The sequence below is a fragment of the Pteropus medius genome, unplaced genomic scaffold, assembly GCF_902729225.1.
Source record: "Pteropus medius unplaced genomic scaffold, Ma_sr-lr_union100, whole genome shotgun sequence".
NCBI classification, from domain to species: Eukaryota; Metazoa; Chordata; class Mammalia; order Chiroptera; family Pteropodidae; genus Pteropus; species Pteropus medius.
In genome coordinates this window covers 4,685,435-4,713,337 of record NW_024349799.1, presented here as the reverse complement: position 1 = coordinate 4,713,337, position 27,903 = coordinate 4,685,435, and the positions used below count along the sequence as shown (strand labels likewise).

At 33.4% G+C, this 27,903-nt stretch overlaps 1 protein-coding gene across 6 annotated transcripts; it reads right to left on the bottom strand.

Moving 5' to 3' along the window:
* RAD51C (RAD51 paralog C) lies at positions 1–27,581 on the bottom strand. Of its 6 annotated transcripts, none has more exons than XM_039885776.1 (10): positions 27,382–27,581; positions 25,392–25,650; positions 24,619–24,785; positions 23,155–23,288; positions 14,531–14,662; positions 8,060–8,188; positions 7,619–7,685; positions 7,227–7,287; positions 2,495–2,558; positions 1–1,529 (listed from the first exon to the last, which is right to left on the bottom strand). In XM_039885776.1, exons 1-10 carry the CDS (start codon positions 27,497–27,499, stop codon positions 1,413–1,415), a joined length of 1,248 nt encoding a protein of 415 aa, XP_039741710.1. In that variant the 5' UTR covers positions 27,500–27,581; the 3' UTR covers positions 1–1,412. The 6 variants fall into 6 exon arrangements, with proteins under 6 accessions (XP_039741710.1, XP_039741711.1, XP_039741714.1 ...); XM_039885777.1 differs by having other exon boundaries at positions 2,495–2,555; XM_039885780.1 differs by lacking the exon at positions 7,227–7,287 and having other exon boundaries at positions 2,495–2,555.
* Positions 27,582–27,903: the final 322 nt, after the last annotated feature.

The following is a 27,903-nucleotide window of genomic DNA, read 5'->3' as shown; positions in this document are numbered from 1 at the left end:
TGACTTTGAAAAGCTATCATATGCAAATTTTATTTTAGAAGACTTGAAAACAGAAATACAATAGGCTTTGTCTATATTCAGAGTCCTATAGTTCTTTGAAGTAGTGTTATAATGCTTTATGAGATCCTACTGTATCTGATACCTGATCACACTGATATTTATCATTTATAAACCCCTCACTGTCAATTTTATGATTTGAGCAGATAGACTATAAAATGATGTGTAATTTTTTATGACTGCATTATTCTAAAAACATATGCCTTAAAGCCCTCAAAAATAAGATAGTTACAATCAGTTGTTCTATAGTAGTCATTTAAAATTAGCATAATGTAATTAGGATGACCGTATGCCTAATTTGCTTGGGAGAATCCTGGTTTATGCCCACTGTTCTGGTGTAACTGTTAGTAGTACCCACTTTCACTCTCAAAAAGTCCTAGCAAACTATGGTTATTCTATGTATAATCAATTACAAACTTATTATTTTTTTAAGTTTTATAAATTTAGTGTTCAGTCTGGAACAGGAAATCCAAATAAAATCTTTAAAATATGGTTGTCATACTATATAATAATCAATCATTTAAATAATTTTCTTCCACTGGGAACCAAAGTAAATTTTGTGAATGAATTGAGAAGTACTAAGAAGAATCAGGTACCAAAACATTATTAGATGATTTTGAAATCACTCAATCCAAATTTTAATTTGTTCAAATAGTGTTAATTTGTTCATATTCAAAGGAAAACGTCAATACATCTAGAATTCTAGAATGGATCATACCATGTTTCAAAAATGTAGAAATAAATAACTGTGAGCTTATCGACTTGACTATTCTGGAAGATATGTTTCACACAATTTCTAAATGGGATAACAGTTCCAAATTCCTTCCTCTAACATTAAAAAATAAAGAAATGTATAGGATTGAGGTTATTAAAATCAGATTAGTCATCTAAAATTCATATCCCACCCATGAAACTATGCTGACTCAGGGTGCTGGCTTTGCTTTATATTAATAAAATGGGTCATTTTAAGAATTATCAAAGCTACACTTAAGGAGGATAACACAAAAGGAATGTGGGGGGAAAAATACTTCTCAAGATTTTATAAGCAATGAACAAAGAAAGAAAGAAAAAAGTCTGACTGGTAAATTCAGATTGACCACATGAGATCAACTTTCCACATTTACAAATACAATACTTATATCATCTCTACTAAATGTTACTAAAAATAAAAACAGGGCAAATTAAAATTGTAGAACACTGCGTTAAAAAAAACTTTCAGAGAATGGTATTAAGTATGTATATGTTTCACTTTATATATTCCTGATTCATAATGTGTGTTTTTATTTTAAAGTAATGAGTCTACTACTCGTATACATTGCATCTGACAGCATAAATACATAATGTATACTTTGAGACTAGTCTTTGGATTCCTGTTCTTCCTCTGATTCTCGTGACCGTTTCCGGGAGTTCAATGAACCTTCTGTTTTCAATGAACATGGAGTAGCAACAACAGCATCTCTAAATCCCTGACGCTGCAAGATGAAAAAATATACAAGTATGCTTTAAGAACATCTAAAATAATGAATGGTCTTGCAAATATTTTGAGGTAATTGATAAGAGAGCTATTTTATTCTTGGCATAGAAGTTATCAACCACTGTGGATGAAAAAGATAAACCTCATGGATAGATGTGCAAAGCCAGGGCTGTACTAAAGTATTTTATATCTAGACTATTTTATATATATTTATTTATACGTATACATACACACAGAAGTAACATTGCACTATAAAAATGTTCTCTAAAAGACAATCCTAACAAACTTTGTGGTGAATCTATTGGAAGAGGTGAAAGGAAGTAACATGAACTAATTACTCAGGTGTTTTACAAACTTACTTCCACAAATACTCTATATAATAAAGCTTTCCAATTAGAATACTTTAAATGCACCTAAGCATTGCAAAGACTAAATGGATAATTCAGTTTCAGAATCTCTATTTCTGTTTTTGTCCTAAAAATATGAGATGCCAAGAAAATATTTGGCTCAACACTATTGATAAATATGCATATTTCAGTAAAAAAAAAGTGAGTTCTATGATGTACAATTACAGGAAAATTAACATTTTAAAGTGGGATATATTTAGTGGCTAATATATAGACAGATCTATAATATCTACAGACCAAAATGAGTAAGGTTAGTATTTTTTCTTTTCTGAAAATCTTTAACAACTTTCACTTTCAAAATCTTTACTATCCTAACATTACATGTGGAACACACTACCCTAGAAATGTTTCCTTCGTTTGTAAGAATAAATGTCAGTACAATTGTGACTAGAAAATTGTGTATATATACTAATATTTGGGGGATAATTCGAAGTATCAAAAGCTATCCTCAAATAGGCTTGCTGCACACACAAGTTAAAAGCAATTTGTAAATGCTCTCTTTAGATAATTACTGCCCACCGACACCAAAATCCCATTCTAATCAAATAATACTAACTGTGATTTGAAACAGTACTGTAGATTCCTTCTGGCTTGGTGATTTGTACAATGTTGCCAACCTGCTTTGAAAAAAAGAATATACACAAATATATACACAAATATAAATATACAAACACATAATCTTAATTAGTTCAGATGACTAATTTGATCATTGAAATTTAGTTTAACCATAATTCTATTATTTTGTTCTCTAAGAACACAGAAAGCAAAAATCAGATATTCTTTTGTCACAGAATAGCTATATGTATACATGTAATTATTACATATAATAATAGATTTGTTTATATAAGTGAAGTTTTAAAGCAACCTAAAACTTCAATGACTGATTCGAATAAGTTATCTTTTATATGTTGAGAGACTGTTTATACCAGGAAAATAAAGTGGAAGACAATATTTAATGAGATAGGAAAATATTAAGTAAAAGTTATACTGCATGATCTTGCATTTCTGAATATGTATACATACATATACAGAAAAATTACTAGAAGGCTAAGGTAGTAAAATTGTTAAGATAGTAAAAATGTTAAGTAAAGGTAGTTTTTTTGTTTATCTATATTTTTCAAATTTTCTGCAGTAATTGTGTTTTTTGGGTGTTAGAAGTATTAAGACATTTTCTTGGGATATACATGAAGAACATAACTCATATTATACTAATACAAATAAGCTAGGAAGACACATTCTTTCAAAATGATTATGTCCAGAAAAATCACTGTCATGATAGAACAAAGTCTCTTTAGGCAGTATTTTATTATGTACTCTAAAAGTAAATAATATAAAACTGAAAGCTGAAAGAAGTTGAGAAATAAAATTCTAAGCTCGTATTAACTATGGTCAAATATTATAACAGCAACAAAAATATGCAAAAAATTTTAAAGTGCCTTTTAAAATTACTCTAAAACTGATATAACTTCTCCACAATAGCCAAAAGGTTGCAACCCAAGCAACTCAAGTGTCTAACAGATAAATAGATAAACAAAATGTGGTATATACATATAAAGGAATATTATCCAGTCTTAAAAAGAAATTCTGACACCTGATACAATAAACCTTAAAGACATTATGCTAAGTGAAATAAAGCCACTCACAATAGGACAAATGTTTTATGATTCTACTTATATGAGGTTCCTAGAGTAGTCAAATTCACAGAGACAGAAGTAGAATGGTGGTTGCCAGAGGCTGGTGGGAGGGAAGAATGGAGAATTAGTGTTTAATGGGTATAAAGTTTCAAGAGTGGAAGATGAAAAAGTTCTGGAGATGAATAGATGGTGGTGATTACACAATAATGTAAACGTACTTCATGCCACTGAACTGTACACTTAAATTGTTAAAATGGTAAATTTATGTTATGTATACTTTACCACAATTTAAAAAACTGATATAACTGCATTAACTTAGAGAAAAATCATAGACTCTCAGAGTTAAAAGGGTCATTTATTTATATACAATGTTGACTTCTTTTCAAAGACAATTCAAAAAGGACATCTTGGTTTATGATCTGTAACTCTCTTAATTTTGAAATTTCCTCTCTGCTCAGGCACAATTCAAAAGGAAGCATTCAGAGACCATGGTCTATTAGCTTAATGTTTTAGGTTTGTACTTTCAGGATGAAAACAGCAGAATCCAAAATGTCATGTACTCTATAATTGCAACTGTATGCATAAATAATTGCTAAGAAATACATAATATAAGAATAGTTGGATTAGAGGGTGAGATTATAAATTTTTACAATGCTTTTAGGGTTGGTATCCCATCTTTAACATAAAATATGACAGAAAAATAGAGGCATGGTGTATTTTAACCCACCTTATTAAAAAATCACTCTTTTTCATCCAATAAAACAAAATCAACTAACCTTCTGAAAAATTAGTATCTAAATCACCTCATATTACTATATCCAAAAAGGTATCCAGTTTATCTGACTTTTCTGAGAAAATTAAAAGTAAATAAGCTTTTAAGAAGATTTACATGTTTATTAATCCTAAAGTCAAATGGGCATTCGGTATTCAGGTTGAAAATCTTCCTCAGATTTCTAGGTAAAAATAAAACTTTATATTTCATGTCTGCATCTCAAGAGTTCTTTTTAAACAAGAAATTAAACCAAAGAATCACTTGGCTCACGGCCCCAGCTGAGATGAAGCTTAACATATGGCTGAACTACATAGTTTGGGTCAGGAAGAAACAAGACAGAAGCACAATTTGTGCTCTAAAGCTGAGTACACATATGAAATACTGTGTGGGGGTGTTGATATATTACTCCACTTACCACCAGATCTTCTTGGCAAAGAGTGGTATAATTCTGAACAATCTCAGCCTCATATTACCATGAATATGCAAACTGAAGGAAAACCCACACAATATACAGGAGACAAAAGTATTTCTTTTAATAACTGTTGGAATGTTATTCCATTATTAGTCAAAGGGTAAAAATTAGGTGTTTCCAGTAAAGGATGGGGACTGGGTCATGAGATGGGATACTTAAGTTCAATTCTCAATAGAAATTTGGTTAGTCAAGGTTTTCAGTTTTATGCTCGAATGGAAAGTGTTCGTTTTCATACCTATTTTCCCCCAATGTGAATTTCTATTTCTATCCTTCCATGATAAACTAAGTTTTAAAACACATATAAGATTTCGTGCAACTTTAATGCCTTAAAGATAGTTCGTTTCAATGAAGAACCAAACTATTTTAATTATATTAAATGAGGTTCATCAATTCTGATTATAATAAGATATGCGCATTACTTTTCAATATATCCACAGAAGAAGTCTGGAGACAAAGGATTTTACCGAAAAAAGAGGCTAAGAGCTATACCTTCAGATTTTCTGATAATCAACATAATACTATAATTCCATTCTAGAAACAGCAATTAGAGGAGAAAAAGAATAGACTCTATTATAGAGTCAGGTATAAAATGTGGATACTACCTATTTCACAGTTATTCAGAAAATAAAATGAAATTTTATATACACACAGTGCTTAGCCTAATAAAAGACAGTTAATATTCAATAAATGGTAGCTATTATTTACTACTTAGTTAATATTCTGGGCCTTGGTATTCTCACTGTTAATGATAACACATATAGATTCTTCAAAGAGTTATTGAAGGGACTATATGAAATGTAAAGTGCCCAGTTAAGTACCTAGCACAAACAAGCACTCAATAAAATGAAAATTATATAGAACAGTAGATTTCCCCTAAATCTATCATTCGATGTCAGTGTTCTATATCATTCTCTAATTTCCTGGAAAGCTTCAGTAAGAAGCTGAAGTCATACAATGGTTTAACTCTTAAAAAGTAAGCATGATTTTCTGATCTCATGGGTACCTAACCAAACCTAACTTACAGAATTAGATGAAGGCAAACTTCTCCTGATGAGTGCATAAAAAGATGAAACATCTTGCTCTGCTCCTAATATTTTTCTCATTTCTTAAATGTATTCTACTAGTGAGTATTTAATAGAATAGTGGAAGACTACTATTGTATACTACTAGGCTCAAGAGTAATTCTTAAGAACATTAGTGGGATGTTCTTTGCAGAAAACCTAAATGTGGGAAAGTATAAGCAGTATGTTCAAAAGACAACTGGAGAACTGCTGCCAAATCTACAATAGGGTTTGTTGCTGAGAAAAGAATTCTTTTTGTGAATCTAGGGTACAATGACTTCCAGAATTGGAGGAATGGGAATCCACTGTAAAGCACTATGTATTATAAAAATAAAAAAAGTTACCTGAGCTCTGGAAATGCCATCTTTAAGAGACACAAGCTGCATGAATTAGTTGTAAAAGATGTATGTAAATGTGATCAGTTCTAGTATGAGCTGAGAGTAAGTAAAACCTAACCTGGTGAGGCATAATTTTTTTCATGTAGAAGAACAAAGAAATGCAGATAAAAAACAAATAGACAGTATCACTGACCAGACCCAATATATATTTAAGCAACGCTTTTTTCTATCTTTACCCACATACTATCTCAATTTCTTCCTTTCAATAGAGCATTTCCAAACCAAGTTCTCTAGATTATACCAATTAATCTCAAAGCAGAGAGGTTGGCATAAATCTGCCATTTCTAGAAGTGTAGAATAAAAGATTCCACAGCTTTCAATTGCCTATTTTAAAGAAAATAAAAGCTGGTTTGTTCACTTGCTCAAGCAGCTTTAAAAACAAACACAAAGGTTTCATGCCGTCATAGTTTTATTTTAAAGAACAATACCAGTGAAAGTCAGGCAAGTAACTGAATAACAAAAGCAAGATAGAAAAATACAAAAGACAACAAAAGTAGAGACAATTTCATGTAAGAAATATATGAAGCAGCTAAAAAAAACCATCCTATTTTCCACATAAATTAGTCCTAAAGCTAACCTCAAAAGTATTCCTTTTGTCCTGATTTTATTCTTCTTTCAATCCTTTCCAGGAACACAGAGTACCCACCTCCTTCTGCATGGCTAATAAATGGTACTTAATTTCAAAGAGCTTTAGAAGGTAGCATTCCTTGGCCACCTACTCATTTCAGGTGCACCCCATTATTTAAATATTCCAAAGAATTTCCTATGTAGCTAAATGTGCAGATTAAAACATTTTTCTATGTTTGCTCTAGGTGATTAAGGACAAGGTTACAAAAGCTTTAGTTCATGGGGCATTGCGGAACTCATTCACTGGACTAGCTTTAAGAAATTGGTAAGTTTTTAGTGTAATTAACCCAATATTCAGAATTATTAACTTGTTTCTATACTGACCTTTGCTTTTGGTCCCAGTGAAAGATTAATCGTATTGTAGCAGCATGTCCCCAACTTTCCCCTGAGGGAAAAAGAACATAATAACTGTATTGCCTTACTGACTAGGTTATCAATCTCTCAGAATGCCTCTGACCAAATACAGTTTTATTTTACTTAATTTAAAATAACGAGAGTAACTGGTTTCAAAAAACCTGGTACATAGATAACATTTTGAGATTTATAGATTTTTACATATCTATGGAAATACTGGAGATCATTATCTTCTATTTATCAGTGAAAAAGACAGATACAGTCTCTGCTTTCATGAAGTTTACAGTACTCAAGAAGTACCAAATGAAAGAGGTAGGAAAAAATGTGTTTAACCAAAAATGTTTATCTGATTAATTACCCACCCAATGCGGGTACCAGCAAGGCCTGATTTCTATCAATCTTTGTTGTCATCTGATTGGTTAAAATTACCTACAAAAAACAAAATGTGAGGAAATTAGGTGAGTTGCCCCTAAAAATTAAGTAAGTAGTCCTGTGATTTTAGTATTCTGAATATAATCTAACTTAAAGAAAGACATATTTAGGTAATAAAAACTTTTCTGATAATTTTTTAAATTTACTCATAAAAATGAGTAGTTACCTGAAAACATGATTCTATTGAATATAAAACATTTTTTAACAGACAAGAACGAAGAAGTTCTTATTGTGAAAATGGAAAAATAAAAATATAATAGATAATACATATAGCCAATAGAAACAACCAGATCAATAGCAGCAACATCAGTAGTGGTAAAAACATTTACTGAGTACTTAATACATGCAAGAAGTTATGCTAAGTGTATTACCTTCATTATCTTATCTCCTCTCCATAAGTACTCCATGAATGAGGCATTATTATTATTATTCCAGATTAACACAGGAGAAATCAGAACTTTAGAAAGATTGAGTTTGTGTTCTTTACCACTGTGGCCTCTCTAGAACATATTTATTCAAAGGAATATGAAATCGTTAATAAATAACTCAGTGCTTACATTTTTAGGGAAGAAATCAATACAGTACTATGATTTATGACTTTACAGAAATAAAAAAGAAATTGAGGCAAAGAATTATGAGAAGAGACCTAAAATCATAAAAAATGTACAGTATAAGTAGAAGAACTGGGGAAAATAAAACCCAACAGGTCAAATAACCCCCAAATTATGATTGTGCTAGTCTACTGGTAATACATATAGGTCTTGCTTTACTCACAGATGGCCCTCAGTCTAAAAATATTGCTCATTCTTTTGGATTAAATAGTGATCTGTAGGAAAAATTCTATGTTTTAAAAAGTAATTTTAAAGTAGAGAAAAACGGGTGTTTAAGGCTGACTAAATACAGTAAAAGTCAGATTATCTGCCACCTTCTTATCCAAAATTCTCTAGAAAGTTATTTTAAATAGTCTTCCAATACAGATCATCCTTCCAAAGATAAGACAGATATTACTGCAAGCTGAAACTGATAACTATTAAAAGCAATGAGAAAAGGTACCTACTCTGAAAAAGTCATCAGTTCCATAAAAAAAAGCTGAGAAAGGAAAAGCTGGCTATTTCCAATGCACTGGTGACACTCTAAAATTTTCGTTTATCTACAAAGGAGAAATCTGTGATCCATCTAGATCTCAATTAGGCACCAACTGTATTACATCACTTTGTTCTAGCGCACCCCTCCTTAAGTGCCATTGTGGCTTCTCCAGGAATTTTAGAACAAGCCAAGCAGGAATTTAAATTGGTAATTAACTGAAATATATGACTAATCAGCATCTCCAACATGCTGAATAATACCCTTTACTGTACATACTACTAAGTGTTTAAGCTCTAGCAACAGAGATATTTACTTATATCAACATGTTTTGGTTAAAGGTGCACTATCCAATTCTTCAGCCATTAGCCATATAGAGCTTTTAAAATTAAATTATAAAACTAGAACTTCAGTCTATGGCCATGCCACCCGGAACGTGACGATCTCATCTGATCTCGGAAGCTAAGCAGGGTCGGGCCTGGTTAGTAGGATGGGAGACGACCTAGGAATACCGGTTGCTGTGGCATAAAAAAAAAAACACCTAGAAATTCAGGTCCTCAGTAGGACTAGTCATATTTCAAATGCCCAAAAGATATATGACTACTGTATTAAACTGAACTTTTTCATCTTTGCAGAAAGTTTTATCAGATAGCTCCTGTTTAGGGAGTAGTTAAACCATTTCATATCTTTAGGAAAATGTAAATAAATATACTTCCCAGCTGTTCTACATCCCAAAATTAGAATTTTGCTATAAAATAATTATACCACTTCTGCAAAAATGTTGGGTTTCTCAGAATACAAATGAAAATTGTGTGATTACTCCAAACTCATAAAAAATGAGTCTTTAAAATAGTGAAGTAACAGTTGAAAGTTATTAACTTCATTGCTGTAAAAGTACTTCTGCTGTCCAAATGTCCTTCAATTGACGAACAGATAAAATGTGGTATATCAAGAAAATGCAAAATTAGTCATAAAAAGGATACTTACTGATACATGCCACATGGATGAATCTTGAAAACATTACACTAAGTGAAAGAAGTCAGCTATAAAAGACCACGTATTATACGATTCTATTCATATAAAATATCCAGAAAAAACAAATCCATAGAAACAAAAAGCAGACTAGTGGTTGTTAGGGGTTAAAGGAGAGTGCAATAGGGAATGATGGCTAATGGGTAAGGGATTTCTTTTGAGAGTGATGGATATGTTCTAAAATTAAATAGTAGTGATGCTTGCACAACTTTAACTATACTAAATATACTAAAAACTCTGAATTGTACACTTTAAAAGGGTGAATTTTATGGTATTTTAATTATATTTCAATAAAATTGTTTAATAAAGCATTTCTGCTAATAATCTGTCTCTGCTACAAAGTCACTTTCTTTTTAAATTTCCAAGGATAAAAAAATGATTCACTCAATTTGTATTTTTGAGCATCATTATGCTCAGTATTACAGAAGGCATTGTAAAGGTAACAAAGGTGAATTAAAAGTGAAAAAACAAAGTAGGGGTCTCCCCTTGGGATGTCTTTTTCTGGGTTGCATCTCTAAAAGGAGTCTCTCCACATCGGCTTGACAAAGGTTTTTTTTGTTCATTTTTTTAATTTAATTTTGTATTTAGTTTCAAGTATACAGTACATTGGTTAGACATCTATATAGTTCATAAAACAATCCCAATTGCTCCCTCCCTCCCAACCCTCCACCTAGCCAACATATTAATGCTAACTACATTCCCTATGCCATGCTTCCCATCCCCGTGACTATCCATCAGCTACTAATTTGTACTTCTTTAACCCTTCATCCCATTCTCCCAGCCCTCAAAACCCCCTTTCCCTCTGTCCGACACCAAACTGTCCACTATATTTGTGAGTCTGTTTTTGATTAGTTTCTTTTTATTCCTTAGATTCCACACATAAGTGAAATCATATAATGTTTATCTTTCTGTCTGACTTTTAAATATCTTCTAGGTCTATCAAAGCAATATCTTTTTCCATCCCTTTCCTTTTTATATGTAGGGGTCTTGTTTTCTTATCATTTCAGCCACTCTATCTTTTGGTTGCAGCACTTAATTCTTTTCCATTTAAAGTACTTATTGATAGGAATGTAGTTGTTATCATTCTTTATTCCTGTCTTTAATACATGTTTTTCTTCTTAAAGACGTCCCTCCAACATTTCCTGTAATTCTAGCTTGGTGGTGATAAATTCTTTTAGCTTATTTTTGTCTGGGAAGCTCTTTATCTGTCCTTCGACTCTAAATGACAGCTTTGCTGGATAAAGTATTCTTGGTTGTAGATCCTGGGTCTTCTTCCTGTCGAATATTTTTTGCCAAGCCCTTCTGTCTTGCATAGTTTCTTCTGAGAAATCGGCTGCCAGTCTTATGGGTGTTCCCTTATAAGTAATTATCTGTTTTTCTCTTGCTGCCGTTAATATTGTTTCTTTGTATTTAACCTTTGGCATTTTAATTATGATGTGTCTTGGTGTGGGTCTCTTTGGATCCCTGAGTTTTGGAATTCTCTGAGCTTCCTGGGGTTTTATGTATATTTCCTTCACCAGGTTAGGGAAGTTTTCCATCATTTCTTCAAATAGCTGTTCGACATCTTGATTTTCTTGTTGCACCGATCAGATGGATATTTGGATCCTTAATAATGTCCCATATGCTCTTTAAATTGTTTATAGTCTTGGCATCTTTTATCTTGCCCTTCTGACTGAGTGTCCTTGGCTTCCCTGTCCTCTAGATAGGGCATTTGATCCACTTCTTTATTCACTTTGCTTATTCTTTCGTTTATTCCATTTAATATACTTCTCATTTCAGATAATGTGTTCTTCATTTCAGACTGGTTCCCTTTTATAATTTCCATTTTTATGTTTTTAATTTCTTTGTTGAAGTTCTCACTGAATTTATCTACACTTCCTAAAAGATCACTGAGCATCTTTATAACCAGTGTTTTGAACTCTGCATCTGTTAGATTACTTGACTCTATTAAATCTGGATCTCTGTTCTGTTCTCTCATATGGTTTCTGCTTCTTTGTCTTCCCATTTTGGCTGCCTTTCTGTGTCTCTTTCTATGTACTAAGCAAAGCTCCTAAGTCTCGTGGCCTTATTAGTGTGGATTTGTGAAGCAGGTGTTCAGTGGCACAGACCTGAGAGGCGTTCAGCAGGCTAAACTTAGCCCAAGTCTCTACCTCGCCAAGGTCACCTGCTAAGATTCAGCAAGCAATCCACAGATGCTGTGCTTATAGTTGCCTCAAAAGGCACCAGAAACCGAGGCCAGCTGCCTCCAGTGTGAGTCTAGGCACTGCTAAGCAAGGAGCACCTTACTCACTGAAGCTATACCAGGATGTGGTTTGGGTGGAGCCACCAGTTGCGGGAGGTAGAGTTTCAGGGAATCCTCTGGGTGGAGCGATCTCTGTTATCCAGTTTGATGACGTCACGGTTATGGCAGCGCTGTGTCTGCGCATTGGGTAGTGGGGAGGGCTCAACAAAGAACAATGGACACTGCTGGCCCTTCTGTACAGAGTGAGTCTCCCCTTGGCCCTCACTCCAACAACATCTCCATGTAAGTCCCTGGTGCTCCCTGTGCGCAGCCAAATCGGTACTGGTGTTCAGAGTGAGCAGGTCTGTCACTGTGAAAATCTGCTTGAGGATGCGGCCCCTTTAAGAGGTGTCTGCTGCTGCCGCTGTGACAGCCTCCATCTCACTCAGCTGCTTGAGACCAGGCAGCCCCACATCCTCGCCCCGTCCTACCTTCTGCCATTGCAGGGTGATTTCCTGGACTTCTCCCTAGTTGAATGGCTTGTTCATCTAGATCCTAGGCGATTTTTCCTTGCTGCTGCTCCTTATAACCGTCACAACTTTGCTTTGGTTGCCAAAGAGATGGATAGAGCCTCTATCATCTACGTCATTTTTCCTCTGTCCCAGCTTGGCGAAGTTTTGAAAGGCTCAAAGTTGGTAAAGATGTGGGAAAATAAGAATTCCTATTCACTGTTGTAGCAAATGTACTTTGGCACATGTTTTCTGAGTGTAATTTGATAATATATAATAAAATGTTTAAAAATAGCTATCCCTTTGGCTTAATACCTTCAGAAATAACTGGACAAATGGACAAAGCAACATATATAAAGTTGTTGATTGCAGTGTTTTAAATGGTGAAAAACTGGAGCCAACTTTAAAGATAATAGGGAGGTGGTTAAAAAACTATGCTATAATTATATAATGGAATATTATGTAGCTATTAAGGCAAAGTAGACTTATCAAGTAGTGTATACCAAGAGATGTTCATAATATATTAAGTGAACAATAAAACATTGCTTTGTATATGATCTCACTTTAGAAACATGTTTATGTATGCATAGAATAAGCTTGGAAAAATATGTACACCAAACTCAATAATAATCATCTCTGAGTAATAGATAATATAATTGCTTACTTTCTATATTTTGATTGTTTAGATCTTTTTTTAGAGCAAGTACATATAACTTAACGTGGTAAAATGTATTATCAAAGGTCATACATGCTTCTGTACTTTCTAACTGGGAAATTAAAAACCAAGCAAAGAAGAATTTATAAAATAAAAGGGAAAATTATGCCCTCAACTCCACAAAATCCTATCTCTAGAAATAGCCTCTGTGAATGTTTTGGTCCTTTCAGATCTTATTCTTTATATGTATAAACAGAAATACACATATATAATTTTTATTTTTCTCAAAAGTGAGATCATACTAAATATGCAACTTGAATTTTTTCACTTAATCATTTATCCGGACATATCTTGTTCCATTGTAGTACTTGTATATTTGCATTACTCATCTTAAACACTGCATAGTATTCCATGTTATTGTTTGGATTACTTTTTTTAATCAGAAAAGATAAAGCCAATTCTGTTAAAGACAAAAACCTAAGGAAATATGCAACCCTATTAGTCTTGAGTGCCCCCTACTGGGGGCTCGTCATTGATATTAACAGAACACAAATTACAAATTAATGGCAAGAAATAATTCAAAGGACACCAGGCTCTTCAGTATATGACAAAAAAAAAATCTAAAAACTCAAAAAAGATGTATGTTTTCAAATTATTTTATCAAAGAGTTCTTTATTTACTCATGATGTGTTACAGGTATGTGCTAAGGACTCTCTACTCAGGGTAATGACAAGAAAATCAAGTTAAGAAGTTTGACCTTCTCCCATCTCCCTCCCAGACAAGTGTGTATAGTTGTGTCAGTGGTGGGATGGGGTTACAGAGTGGGAAATGATGGAATGATCCAAACAAACAGTAAAAGAGTTTTTACCTCACTCCTTTTTATCTCTTCACTTCTGAACTTATCTTTACTTCTCCATATTTTTAATCTAGAAGAGTTAGCTCCACCTTCAAACATCTTGGTTGTTTACACTATGTAATTTTCCTATCCATGTGAGTCTGTGATTATATACTATGTAATAATCAAAGACTCAGAGTAAAAGAAAAATGAGAATGTTGGAAGAGCTTACCTGAAAAACATGAAGTATATTTAGACAAAGAAAACACTGCAATTACCAAAAGTGGCATTTCTTCATTAAAGTCCATTTTTAAAATATAGCATCTTGATTATGTTTATCTTCCAGGAAAACTGATACACAACACTTATAGCTGAAATTTTTTATAAAAACCAAACCAAAACTACATTCAAAACCATCTATATTATTTGCTTTTAGTAAGGCAAATTATTTTCTATTTCTAGACATAAAATCTTTACTATAAAATTCTCTTAACTAAGAATACTTACAGCTAATCTGTGATTATTTGCAAGACTGATCATTTGCTGGGCTAGGCCATTTAGTAATCGAGTACGAAGTGATAGGTCATCTAGGTCATGACGAAAAGGAGAAGCAATACCATCCACTATCACTAATCGAACCTAAATATAGAACACATGATATTAGATTTAGTATTAAAAATAAAATAAAAATGACATTAGAAAAGCATGATGCATTGCATTAAAAAAACTCTTAAAATCCAGGGTTCTATTTCCAACTCTACAAAGGCTTTATTTTGGGTGATTACATATCTAGTCATCCAATACTTTTTGTACTAATCAACAAAAGTTAAAATGTACTCTGCTTTGATAACTTATCAACTTAAAAAAGTAATTCGACAAAAAGAAAATGGAGCAATTACAATTTTATCATATGCCACTATACACAGTCTTTATAAGAGTATTTGATATTGATAAAAAGCACTTTTGACATCTTAATAAAACAAGTGTCTGAATTAAATACATCAATTTTACCTTCAGGATTCTTTTTAAGTTAAAAAAATCTTCAAATATTAATTTATAATACCTTCTTCATACAATTAATTAATGGTATACTTTTCCCCCTTAATTTAAAATATATTATAGGGCAACTAACCATTACAGAATCTGTTATAATACAAATTTCAGCATGAGGTAGGTTTGTCTTGAATTACAATCAAGATGGTACACTTACAGATGATAAATATTTTTATGGCAGTTCATTTCTAATATAATCCAAACAATGCTACTACAGTGAAGTTAGAGTAATATATAAACCTTAGATCCAAGAACAAATGGAATCTGGAAATTAATCCAAATGTAAACAGACAAAAAACTACAAAAGTATATTTTTTTCTATACAATAAGGATTAGGTTAAAGAGGCTTTTGTGAAGCAATATACAAGCCATTTTTATCTTTTATTTAGAGTATTCATTCTTTCATCCAACAAATATTTATTGACACCTACTATATGACAGTCACTGTCACAGGCACTGGGGAACAAGAGACAAGGTCCTGCTCTCTTGGAGCTTATGTTCTAGTGGAGTAAGGAACAATTAACATGCAAACAAATATATAAGATAATTTCTGATACTGTAAGAGCTACTATGAAGACACTAAAACCAAAGAATAATTAGGAGCTAGAGAAGAGGGAGGCTGAGACTAGATGTAAGGGAAGGCATCAATAGAAGGCAGGCAACAGAACAGAGTCCTGTTCTGCTTCGCTGGACGAATGCAGCGCTGAGCTATAAAATCTGACCATCACCTCTTGATGAGAAAAATAAATTCAGACTAGACCCTGCTACAGGAAACAAACAAACAAACAAAGACAGCCCAAAGATAAGGAATAGTAAAGGCAAAGGTTCTAAGAGAAAAGTCTGGCATGTTTAACAGTCAGAAAAATAGTAGTAAGGGGAAGTGGTAGGAAATTATATCAGAAAGGTACAGTGGTGAATTGAAGCCAAACCCTACCAGCTATTGACCCAAGTGCTAAATTTTCAGAAAATTTTCAAATCAATCATTAAATATAGCTATTAAATATTAAACTATATAAATTTGAGTAAATAAGTTATATTAAAATAAGGATAAATAAAATATGGACAATAAAGACTGAAAAGTCATTCCTTCCTAATTATTCTACATTTTTCTATTATCTACACTTAAGATTATTTACATTTATTTTATCCTTATAGTAGAAACGCTACAAAATGATATGCTTATGTATATTGTTTCTTCTCTATTCCATGTTCAATACATCACATTGGTAGCTTGAAATCAGCGATGATGGGAGGGTTTTCTACATGGAAATCAGCAAACAAGCTACAGATCAGGGCTTGATCTGATTGTCCGGACTTTTAATAAAGTGATGGGGAAAATGTTATAATCCTATTGACCTTAAAAATGTGTTGTGTCTGTATCCTTTACATTACAAACAACATAAAAAATAAGGAAATATTTAACATCCCCACAAAAAAAAAAGAACATTCTTCTACTATTAGAAAAACTAATCAAATAACTAAGTATTATCATTAAGTCAAATAACAGAAAAGTATCCCACCAGAGAACTCCATATAATTACAGGTCTTGACTCTAGGGTATTTGCAGGGAGCCCCAAATACCCAAGGCATCCAAGGACCTCTTGGCTCATGCCAGAGGAGTTATATGGCCTAACCTCCAATGGACAAAGAATGGAAATTAGCCTATTTTTCCTCTCCACAGTCCAAATCTTAAGTGGCTAAATTACAAAGATCTGGATCTTCTGCTAAGTGGTAACTGTCAACATTGACAGCTTTTCCCCAAGTTTTGGAAAAAGTTCCTGGACATGCTCTGGTGAGTTTCCTTGGTCTTTGGTCTCTCAAAAGGAAGAATATACTGAATAACAGAAATAGAATTACAGAGTTTGAGTGGGTAGGATAAAACGGGCATTGTCATTTAACTCATAAAAGCCAAAATTAAAAAGTTACCAACTGTGGATTTTTTAAAATTAAAAATTAGGAATCCAGGAGAGTCCTTTATGTTCTAGAAACATTCTGTGTAGTATACTAATTCCCTTCCCCCCAGCAATTCCTTCCTTTGTGCAACTTTCAAAGAAGAAATTTGGGGTAAATGGACCATGGGATGATAATATTTGATATTTCTTGTAGTCTTATCGTTCACTGACCCTGTCTTGTAAGAGATATGAAATATCATATTAAAGAGCATAGATAAATTGTTCAAACAATGCAGAAAAGTAAAAAACTGGTGGATGTACTAAAATATGATAATGTCAGCAAAATAATCATATTATCCATTTTCGCAAAATAAGAATCAATAAAAACCCCATAAAGACTATGAGAAGCATTTTAGAACATACTTCCTGTCACAACCAACTATCCAGATTTTTGGTCTCTTTTATGTCTTTGGAAGAAATCCTAATGTAAATGAAATACAAGAAAATACTGTAATAGTTGAACTCATGGTTCATATTGAGAAAAAGACAAAAAAAAATTGTAACCAGAAATAAATGGTAAAAAAAAAAAAATCATTAACTCCTCAAAAAATAAGCTAATCAATTCAGCAAAAAAAAAAAATGCTTTTGTTGTCTCACTTTCATCATGCATGTTAACATAAGCAAAAATATCAACCAGCATTCATGTTAAAATAGTACTTGTTCATCAGTGATGTAACTTCTTACTGAATTGGACAGCAATAAAATGTCTATTGGGAGCTTGGTTTTGCCAAATAACGTCATAGGTTGGATGTGGATACATAAGTTTAGCAAAATTCAAATCAACGAAAAGACACTGGTAGTGAGAATGTAAAATGGTTCAGTGACTGTGAAAAATAGTTTGGTGGTTCCTAATAAAGTTAAACAGAGAATTAACATATGACTCAGCATTTTCACTCCAAAGTATATATACCCAAAGGAACTGAAAATTGGTACTAAAACAAATATATGTACACAAATGTTATAGCAGCATAATTCACAACAGTCAAAAGATGGAAACAGCCCAAATATTCACCAATAGATGAAAGGATAAACAAATTGTGGTATATATATATGACAGAATATTGTTTGCCATAAAAAGAAATGAAGTCCTGACACATACTACCAAGCAGATGAACTTTGAACACATAATGCTAAATGAAAAAGCCAGACAAAAAGGTCATGTATCATATGATTCCATTTATATGCAATATCCATAGAGACAGAACACAGATTGGTTGCCAGGGGCTTTAGGGGAACGGAGGAAGAGGGAGCAACTTCTTAACATGCTTAGGAACGACAGACAACACCTCAAAAAACAACAACAACAACAAAAAGCACAAAAATGGAAAAAGCATGGCATTAAATAAACTATGAAGACACTTGTTTACAGTATGAGCTGAAACATGAAGACAGAGAATCACTTTGTTCAACCTCAGCTGGGAACATGTGTGCGGAGTGATACAATTTCTTTGCCACTCTACACCTGTCCACTATGCACTGAATTGTGTCCCCATAAAATTCGTGTTGAAACCCTAACCCTCAATGCAACTGTATTTGAAGATATGAACTCTAAGGAAGTAATTAAGGTTAAATGAGGTCATATGGGTGGGGCCTTGATCTAACAGGATTAGTGTCCTTAAAAGAAGAAACACCAGGGAACTTGCTCTCTTTCTCTGCCATTTGAGGACACTGTAAGAAAGCAGCCTTCTATAAACCAAGAAGAGAGCTCTTCCCAGAAACAGAATTAGCTGGAACCTTAATCTTGGACTTCTAGCCTCCAGAATGTTGAGAATATAAATTTTTGTTAAAGCCAGTCAGCCTATGGTATTTTTATCATGATAGCCTAAGCTGCCTATGTCCATAAATGACTGTGAAAAAAACTATGAGTATTGATTTTGGGATTACAAATAAATTTTAATGAGTAGGTGACTTTACAATTACAGAATATGCAAGTAATGAGGATCAACTATACTAAATGGTGATAGACTGAAAGCTTTCCCCCTAAGATCAGAAGCAAGACAAGAATGCCTACTTTCATCATTATTATTCAAATCTGTGCTAGAAGTTCTAGCCAGATCGATTAGGCAAGAAAAATAAATAAGAGACATCCAAATTGGGAAGATGAAAAATCTCTATTGTAGATGACATAATCCTGTATACAAAAAATCCTAATGAATCCACAAAAAACTATTAAAACTAATAAACAATTTAGCAAAGTTAAGGTATACAAAGTCAACTTAAAAGAATCAGTTGTATTTCAGCTGAAACTTATTGGATTTCGTTAACCAACATCACCATAAATAAATAAATTAATTAATTAATTAAAATCAGTTGTATTTATATATGCTGGCAACAAACAATCCAAAATGAAATTTAAAAAAAATTCCATTTACAATGGCATCAAAAAGAATAAAATACTTAAGGATAATTGTACACTAAAAGCTATAAAACATTGCTGAAAGAAGTTAAAGGCCTAAATAAATAGAAAGATATCCTATGTTCATGTAATATTAAGATACTACTATCTTAATATTGTTAAGATAATAATATACTCAATCTACAGATTCAACATAATTTCTATCAAAAGTCCAACTGCATTTCTGCAGAAATGGACAAGCCTCCATTTAGATCAAGTTCACGTGGAATTGCAAGGGGCTCTGAATAGCCAAAAATAATGTTCAAAAGAATAAAGTTGGAGGATGCACATATCCCAATTTCAAAACATACAGTAATCAAAACAGTAATATACTGGCATTAAGAATAGACATATACGTCAATATAATAGAGTCTAGAAATTAACCCACATATCTATAGTCAACTGATTTTCAACAAGGATGCCAAGCTCATTCAATAGAGAAAAGTCTTTTCAAGAAATGGTGTTATGACAAATGAATATGTCCAAACAATGAATTTTTAAACTATGTATAAAAATTAACTCAAAATGAATCAAAGTTCCAAACAAAAGAGCTAAAACCATTAAACTTGATGGCGTTTGGGACATGCTACTACAAAACACGGCTCTTTGGCATACTTGATATCTTAAGTTAAAGGAGTTTGAGAAAATGGCAGAAACAGGAAGGTCAGTTTGACCTTATCCCTCAATCTTCTTCCCTGAAAAGCAGAAGATAAATCTCCTGTGTGAAAGATTGTGATACCTTCCTTGTACCATGAGGGAGACATCCTTTTCATCAGAGACAGTAAATTCAGGGCTGAGAAGGCTATATAAATAAATCTTGTAAAACTATTTTCCAAGTTACTTCTTCACGATTTATCACCTCTAACCCCAAATCCCTTTCTTATCAATTCTTCAAAAATTTATTGTTTTTGTCTAAAGGTATAAAAGTTTCCTGCTCTGGTCATTTCTTTGGGCTTTTTTTTCTTGTAAAGGCTCTGACATACATGTAAAAATTCAATAAAATATGTGTGCTTTTCTCCTGTTACGCTTTTGTCAGTTTAATTACCAGACCCAGCCAGAGACCCTAAGAGGGCCGAGGAAAACTTCTTCCTCTACAAACTCTTAGTCATAAAATATTCATGATCTTGGATCTTGATCTTGGATTTGGCAATGAATTCTTACATGACACCAAAAACACAAGCAACAACAGTGAACAGATAAACTGGACTTCATCAAAATTTAAACTTTTGTGTATCAAAGGACACTATTGAGAAAGTAAAAAAGGAAATCCAGAGTGAATAAAGAGTACTTACAGGAAAATAAATGACTTTTTAAAAAGATAAATGGGTCTCCAAATATAATAGTGATCATCTACTTCTTGCAGTTCTATTAGTTTTTGCCTCATGTAGTTTAATGCTTTATCAGGAATACATACATGTTAAAATTGTTATACCTCTTGGGCAGACTAACCTCTACGTCATTATGTAATGTTTCCTTGGTGTAAAGTCTACTTTCTGAAATAAATATAGCTACTTCTACCTTCTTTTGATCAGCTTTAGCCTAATCATTAGTGTTAGCTTAATTGTTAGTGTTCTCTAATACAGCGGTCCCCAACCTTTTTGGCATCATAATGCCTGATGATCTGAAATGGAGTTGAGGCAGTGATGCTAGTGCTGGGGAGTGGCTGCAAATACAACGAAGCATCTCTCGCTCGCCCGCCCGCCACTGACCTCTGGCTGTGCAGCCCAGTTCCTAACAGGCCACAGACTGGTCTGTGGCCGAGGGGTTGGGGACCTCTGCTCTAATACATTTACTTTTAATCTACATGTATGTTTATATTTAAAGTGGGTTTCTTATAGACAATGTATAGTTGGGTCTTGTTTTTTGATCCACTAGTGCAACATTTTTGAAGTGCAATTTGTGTTAAAGAATTATATTGACACTTGTTAAAACAGTAAGGGAGACTTTATTTAAGAATATTCCAATAGCGGTATTACAATAGAGAAAAGAGATTGGGCTCATCCTCAAATATAAGAAGGACAAGTGGAAATTTATAGCCAAGGAGCAGGGTGTCAGTGAATGGAAAATTATTAATAGAAGACATCAAGGGTAGGAGGATTCTTGCTAAACTGACCTAACAGGATTCTTGCTAAAGGCAGGCCAAAGACATATACATCAAAGGTAGTAAATGAGAAACCTGGAATATCAAGGGTGATCAGATATTAAGGGATGGTGATTCTCTCTAAACTAACTTAGCGGGATTCTTTACTATTATACACACCCATGTTCATTATTCAAATAATGAACTGGGCTGATAAAGCCAAAGACAGAATGGAGTCAAGGTCAAGGCCTATTTCAAAAGAGAGCTCAGAGAAGGCTGACTAAAGTTTGGTCAAGGAGAGTTTTTGTCATGTGTAATGTTTATCAAAATTAAAGATACATATAATCATTAATATTATAATTCTAATACTCAGCGTTTATCTCATAAACACACTCACAAATGTATCCCAAGAGATATGTGTAAGGGTTATCTCCAAACCATTAATAATAGCATCTAAAAACCCACCTATAGAGGACCAGTGAAATATAATTAAGGGAAATACTTTTGCCCCCGTTTTCATTGAATATACAAAATTTACCATCTTAATCATTTTTAAGTGTACAGTTTAATGGTATTAAAAACATTTATAATATTGTGCTATCTCCAGAACACTTCTCATCTAGTAAAACTAAAACTCTATATCAATTAAATAATAACTCCCCATTCTCCTCTTCCTCCCAGACCACCATTCTACTTTCGTCTCTGAGTATAACTATTCTTGGTATTTCATAAAAGTAAAATCATGCAGTATGTTTTTTTCATAACTGTCCTATTTCACTTAGCATAATGTCTTCAAGATTCATCCATATTATAGCATGTCAGATTTTCTTTCCTTTTTAAGGCTGAATAATATTCCAGTGTATATATATACCACATAGTTTATCTATTCATCCATCAATAAACACTGTGTTGTTTCCATGTTTTAGCTACTATGAATAAAACTGCTATGAACACAGGTGTACAAATATCTCTTCAAGGCCCTGCTTTCAATTCCTTTGGTTATATATCCAGAAGTTGAATTGCTGAATCATATGGTAGCTCTATTTTCAATTTTTTGAGGAATCACCATACTGTTTTCTATAGCAACCGTACCATTTTGCATTCCCACCAACAGCGAAAAGTATCTTCTTAAAATGAAATATGCAGCTGAAAGAAGAATAAAGTTTATCCAATATGTGCTGATACAGAAAGACATGTGAAGCACTGTGCGAAAATAGAAGGTGCAGAACGATATTACAGTATAATCCCATTAACAAATGTTAAAAATGGGGAACTATTATAATATGCACAATTTTTTTTTTGAGCAGACAGACAATAAATTTTAATAGTGGTCAACTCTGTGGAGAGGTACTAGGAAGCAGGGGAAGTTTTATTTTTCATTTTATATCTCTCTATATGGTTTGTTTGATAGAAGCTATTCCACCATTACTAGAGGCGGAACCTCTTTCTATATTTCGATTTCTTCCTTTGGGCATAATATTTACATACATACTAAATAAATACAAATATAAATAAATTGTAGAATGAAGAAGAAAGAGGTTTTCTGAGCTGGCTTATATCACTGTACTATTTACTTATTTTTCATGCTAATCAAACACCTCTAAAGATACTTGGTTATATTTCAGTTATATTTCAGTAGTTTGAACCATACCTTTGAGTGTTCTGAAAGGAAGTCTGGAAGAAGATAAACTTGTGCCAGTAGCTCTGTGTAGTCACGACAACGAAAATAATAAATACGGGAAAGAATATTTTCAAGAGTGAAATCCTCCAAAGCTTTTGGGTGCTCTGAAATAAATAAACCAATCTTAAAATAGTTTTACTTGTTTTGATATATTGGTGATTATAACAATACCTTTGAATAACAAAATGCTTCACTGTGAATAACAAAACTCTTAACTTTAAAGATGATAAAACTATAGCAAAATTACTATGAACTATCACTTCATAATGCCTATCCTCTTTATTTTCACCTTTTCTACTGTTTTCTTACATACTAGGCTATCAAGAAATTGTTTGTACACAACTAGTTTCAATGCCTGCCTTTTCATATTTCTAGTTATTGGTTTCTATTGAACGGAAGTAACATAATGGAATTTCTCTTGTTTTTTTTTCATAGAACTAGAAATTAAGAGTTAAAAGAAAATTGTTCAAAAGAAGCATTTAATTTGGTATTTTAGTAGAAACAATAATATAAAATGAAATTCCCTACTTCAAGTGATTTTAAAAAATAACCAGTTTGGCTTTGTACATATTTCTGAGGGAAACCAGTTGAAAATTATTGCATTTTTACTAAATATACTAAAGTTTTAACACTGTGAAAAAACCCACAAAATTAAATTTCAGAAAACACTGCCTATTGTAAATTTAAAAAGTACTCAGCTGATTACATACATTTTAATATAAGGATGTATGAAAAGTATTATTTTTTAAAACTTCTAAAGAACAAGGACTGCAATCCAAATAAATAAAAAACGAAGGAAAAAAATACCCAGCTAAACCAAAACTACTTAATTTTACAACTAAAAAAACAAGAACTTGAATATAAATTAACTTCACAGTTTTTTTTTAAATAGCTTTATTTCCACAAAGTGCAAAAAAACTTCCCAAACACTTTGGCAATACAATTAACAGTCACAAAGTCAATTACATATTACTAATAGCCCCATAAGGTCAATCAGGTTAATGTTCCAGAAATTTCCAGATATGGTTTTTCTAACTAACTTTGGTTTTTGGAAAAACCAGTATGGAATTCAATATACACTGAATGCGCTGAATACAGTGAATGCACTGAGACAACACTTACTTAAAGTATCTAAGAAAATAAGTTTACACCTGGCAGGTCAGAGTATGATTTGAAGTTATACAATGAAATACTCTCATAAGTTTTGCCCCAGAGCTCCTGCAGTAAGACGTGAGGGTCATACAAGAAGACGGAAAGGCCAATCCAAGTTGCGGCATTTCTCATTTTGGAGGAGAGATGTGAGAATTTAACACTAATACTGTCAAGTCATTAAGCTTCATGTTCCAAACAGTCTCTAGCTGAGGCTTGAGATGAGTACAAATTCAAATTACTTTTATTACACAGGAAAAAAAAGAGAAGTGCTTGCTGACTTACCCTCTCCCATATGTGTTCCTGCTATAAGATGAAGGTGCTGAATGCAGGCAGTAGCAAGGTCTACCACTCTATCAACCATAAAACTTCCCTCTGTATCAATAAACACTGCTTCACCTTCCACTCCTCCAAAACATTCTGGTATCTGCACATCTATTGCCAACTGCATACTACAAAGAGAAAGAAGTCAAATGATCAAATCATTATCATGATCTTCTAAGGCAGTGTTTTTCAAAGTTCAGATCACTGCCCATTAGGTACCACTAAATGTTGCATAAATGCAAATACACTCCCCCAGACAACAGAGATGGCTAACTCTTCATGGTTCCAAATATATGTGAATCGATTGATGCTAGGGGAAGGGTATGCCTATAAAAATCATGATTAAGGAATTTTAGTGATTTTTTTTTTAGACCTCTTGGAATGGAACCCTTTCTTATTATACATAAGTCTACTTTCAAACGTTTGACTTTCAAGTGTACTCTCAGGAATTAATTATACAATAAAGAGAAGTCTTCTTATTTACCCTAATAACATTACAATGTTGAGAAATATTTCTTGATATCAAAATAATTGTATCAACTTCTCAAGATGGGGTGACGAAGTAACACAAACAGTAAATTGGTTTTTGTTTCATGTGTGCACACACATATAAAAAATTATGAATACACACAAACTTTTTTTGGTCTCTTGACTGTAGACCCATAGCACAATACTCTATTAGTTACATAAAATGTTATTAAACCCATTTTTAAGAAAGGAACATTTTCTTTTACCATAATTGTGTTTTTCCAACACCTGGTGCTCCACAAATTTCTGTTGTTTTGGTTAAGGGTATTCCACCCCCAAGAATATTATCTAGTGCTGAACAGAAGGTAATTATGAAGCTCTGGTTATGCTCCTGCTCAAGAAGTTCCAGTGCTGTACACTTCTTGCCTGACTCAGCTGTACCAGCATGTCTTGGTTTATTTGTGAGACATTCTCTTCTTATAATTTGCAGAGTTTCTAAGGCTTCCTCTTTAGATATACCAACTTCTGAAAGGATAAGAAAAAAAAAAAATTCTTTGAGTTTAGAGATTTAAAACAGTCTAACATGCTATTAGGTTGTCTTCATTTTAATTTTTATATAATTAGAGCGATGCCAAGAGCAGAGAAATACAAAAATGTAACATTACCTTAACTAGCCAATCTCCCAATTTAATAAAGGCATTTACATGTTTTCTTCACATACTTAAAAGATTACCTCAGAAACAGAATTCAAAAATCTAAACCTATAAAGCATTTCTGAGGACCTATAAAAGTGTCTCAGGATATAGAAATAAAAATGTACTAGCAGTCAGTCCTTTTACTATCCCTTTTGGTCTTATGAAGGTATGTACCTTTCTTATAAGGTATGTAAATTATTTTTCAGAAGAGAATGGCCTCTGTAATTACCTAAAACAAGATGCAACTTTAAGAAGTGCATATGCATGTATTATTCATAATAAAAACTTTCCATAGCAACATAGGCATGAAAAATTCATGTATAACTCCAAACTATTTAATGAGAACAATTATTTGATGCACAAATATTTTTAACACACTTATGCTTTCCTCAACCACACAATTTCATTCCTATTTGAAAATATGGACTGAGAAAATGCTAATTACAAAACAAGCTGCTAATGAAAGAAATAATGGTGGGGATGATATCAATTATGAGTTTGATATATCAGTGTTTGATTTGATAAGGATATAAACTATAAATGTGGTGCTAACAGACAATAATGGTGATACAACAATAAAAATCCTATCCAATTTAAGAGCCTGAACTCTGGAGTCAGGTAAAAAGTCTGGTAGAATACCAAGGCCATCCAAAATGCTCAATAATTGTTAGCTATTATTATCATTCAGATTCTCTCATTTCTTTTTTATAACACCAACATGTTGAAAGAAAAAGAGCTCATCAAACTTTGGGGGACATAGTGTGCCTTGTAAGATTGAAAACGAATAATTAACATTGGGTCTACAGCATTAATTCTTGAGTGGTGAATTGAAACCTCCTCGTTTTACATTAAGGGCAAAGACTTAAAATTCTATCTTAAAAGCACAGTTTTAGCCATACCCGTAGTGTAATGTGCACAGTGAAACTGATCCCAGATGGCAATTTCCTATATACCTCAAGAGGCAGAAGTTCTCACGAACGTATTATATCTACAGTGTTCTGGAATGGGAGGTTTGGGATTTTTTTTTTCAGTGAATTACATAAAAAAGTGATTTTTTCTTTCTACTGTTTTCTTCAGATTCTGGAGATCACTCCCTATCTCATTGTCAGTGTCTGTAGTACTATCACAAATCATTTCTCAAATGTAATCTCTGTCTCTTGGATTTGGGAAAAAAGCGAAAATTAAATAGTCTGGGTCCTAATTGTGGCTCCACGACTTCCTAGCCCCGTCCTCATGATATTACTTAACCTCTTGAAGCATCAATTCCTTCATCTAAGTATTGGACATAATCCACGCAAGTGAGTTCTTTTGATTGTAAATGAGATAACGCTCAGAGTATTCAGTAGGCACTGGCAGAGAAAGCAATTAGTAAACGTTTTCAAGGCCACAGTTCTAACCACTCAAATCATGTTTAAGTGGAGTCAATGAGCTTTTTCACACTGTAAACGCAGCCGTGGGCGGAAGCAGAATCTGCGGGAACTGGGCTGCAGGAGGAAGAAAGGAGATGAAGGCGGTAAAGACGGCGGCCAGTTTGCCTCAGCTTGCCGTCCGGAGTCGTTACCTTTGCTGAGCTCAGAGGGTTTCACCTCTAGGAGTTCCTCAGCAGTCTGGAAACCTGCAGACACCAGCTTCACCCGCACCGCTGGAGAAAGGGGGAAACTCACTAAATCCCGCTGCATTTCAAAGCCGAACGCCTACGCGCGAAGTCACACCCACAGCGGCTAAAGTCCGGGCAGCGGAACCCCGCACGCTTGCGCCGGGCCTCGCCGTGTGACGTCAGACGTAAAGCGGAAGGGGCGGGTTTTGCGGGCTGGTTGCACGCGGCCTTAGGCTTTTCCGCCTTGTGGAGGCACGCTAAATTTCCACATGACCACACCATTTGTCTTGTTTCTTTGAAATCTCATTTAGGGTTTTCTCGTTAAACGTACATCCTTACAGTAAAAAGAGATAGATGAAGACTGCAGGTTTGAAAGCTAAGCCCAGTGAGCCCTACACAATTTCCTCACCTCCGCCCTGGCCTGTTGGATGGAAACCTCAGGGTTGTTAATAAGACTGAGCCCCTCGAGTGAGAGTATCGCACCCG

What these genes read in the sequence shown, in the direction of transcription:
- RAD51C (XM_039885776.1), bottom strand. Translation starts at nt 27,499, where the DNA reads ATGCAGCGGGATTTAGTGAGTTTCCCCCTTTCTCCAGCGGTGCGGGTG. An exon ending in CACTGGGACCAAAAGCAAAG is followed by an intron (nt 2,559 to 7,226) that starts GTCAGTATAGAA and finishes TTTTTTTCAAAG; the next exon opens with CAGGTTGGCAACATTGTACA. An exon ending in CAGTACTGTTTCAAATCACA is followed by an intron (nt 1,530 to 2,494) that starts GTTAGTATTATT and finishes TTCATCTTGCAG; the next exon opens with CGTCAGGGATTTAGAGATGC.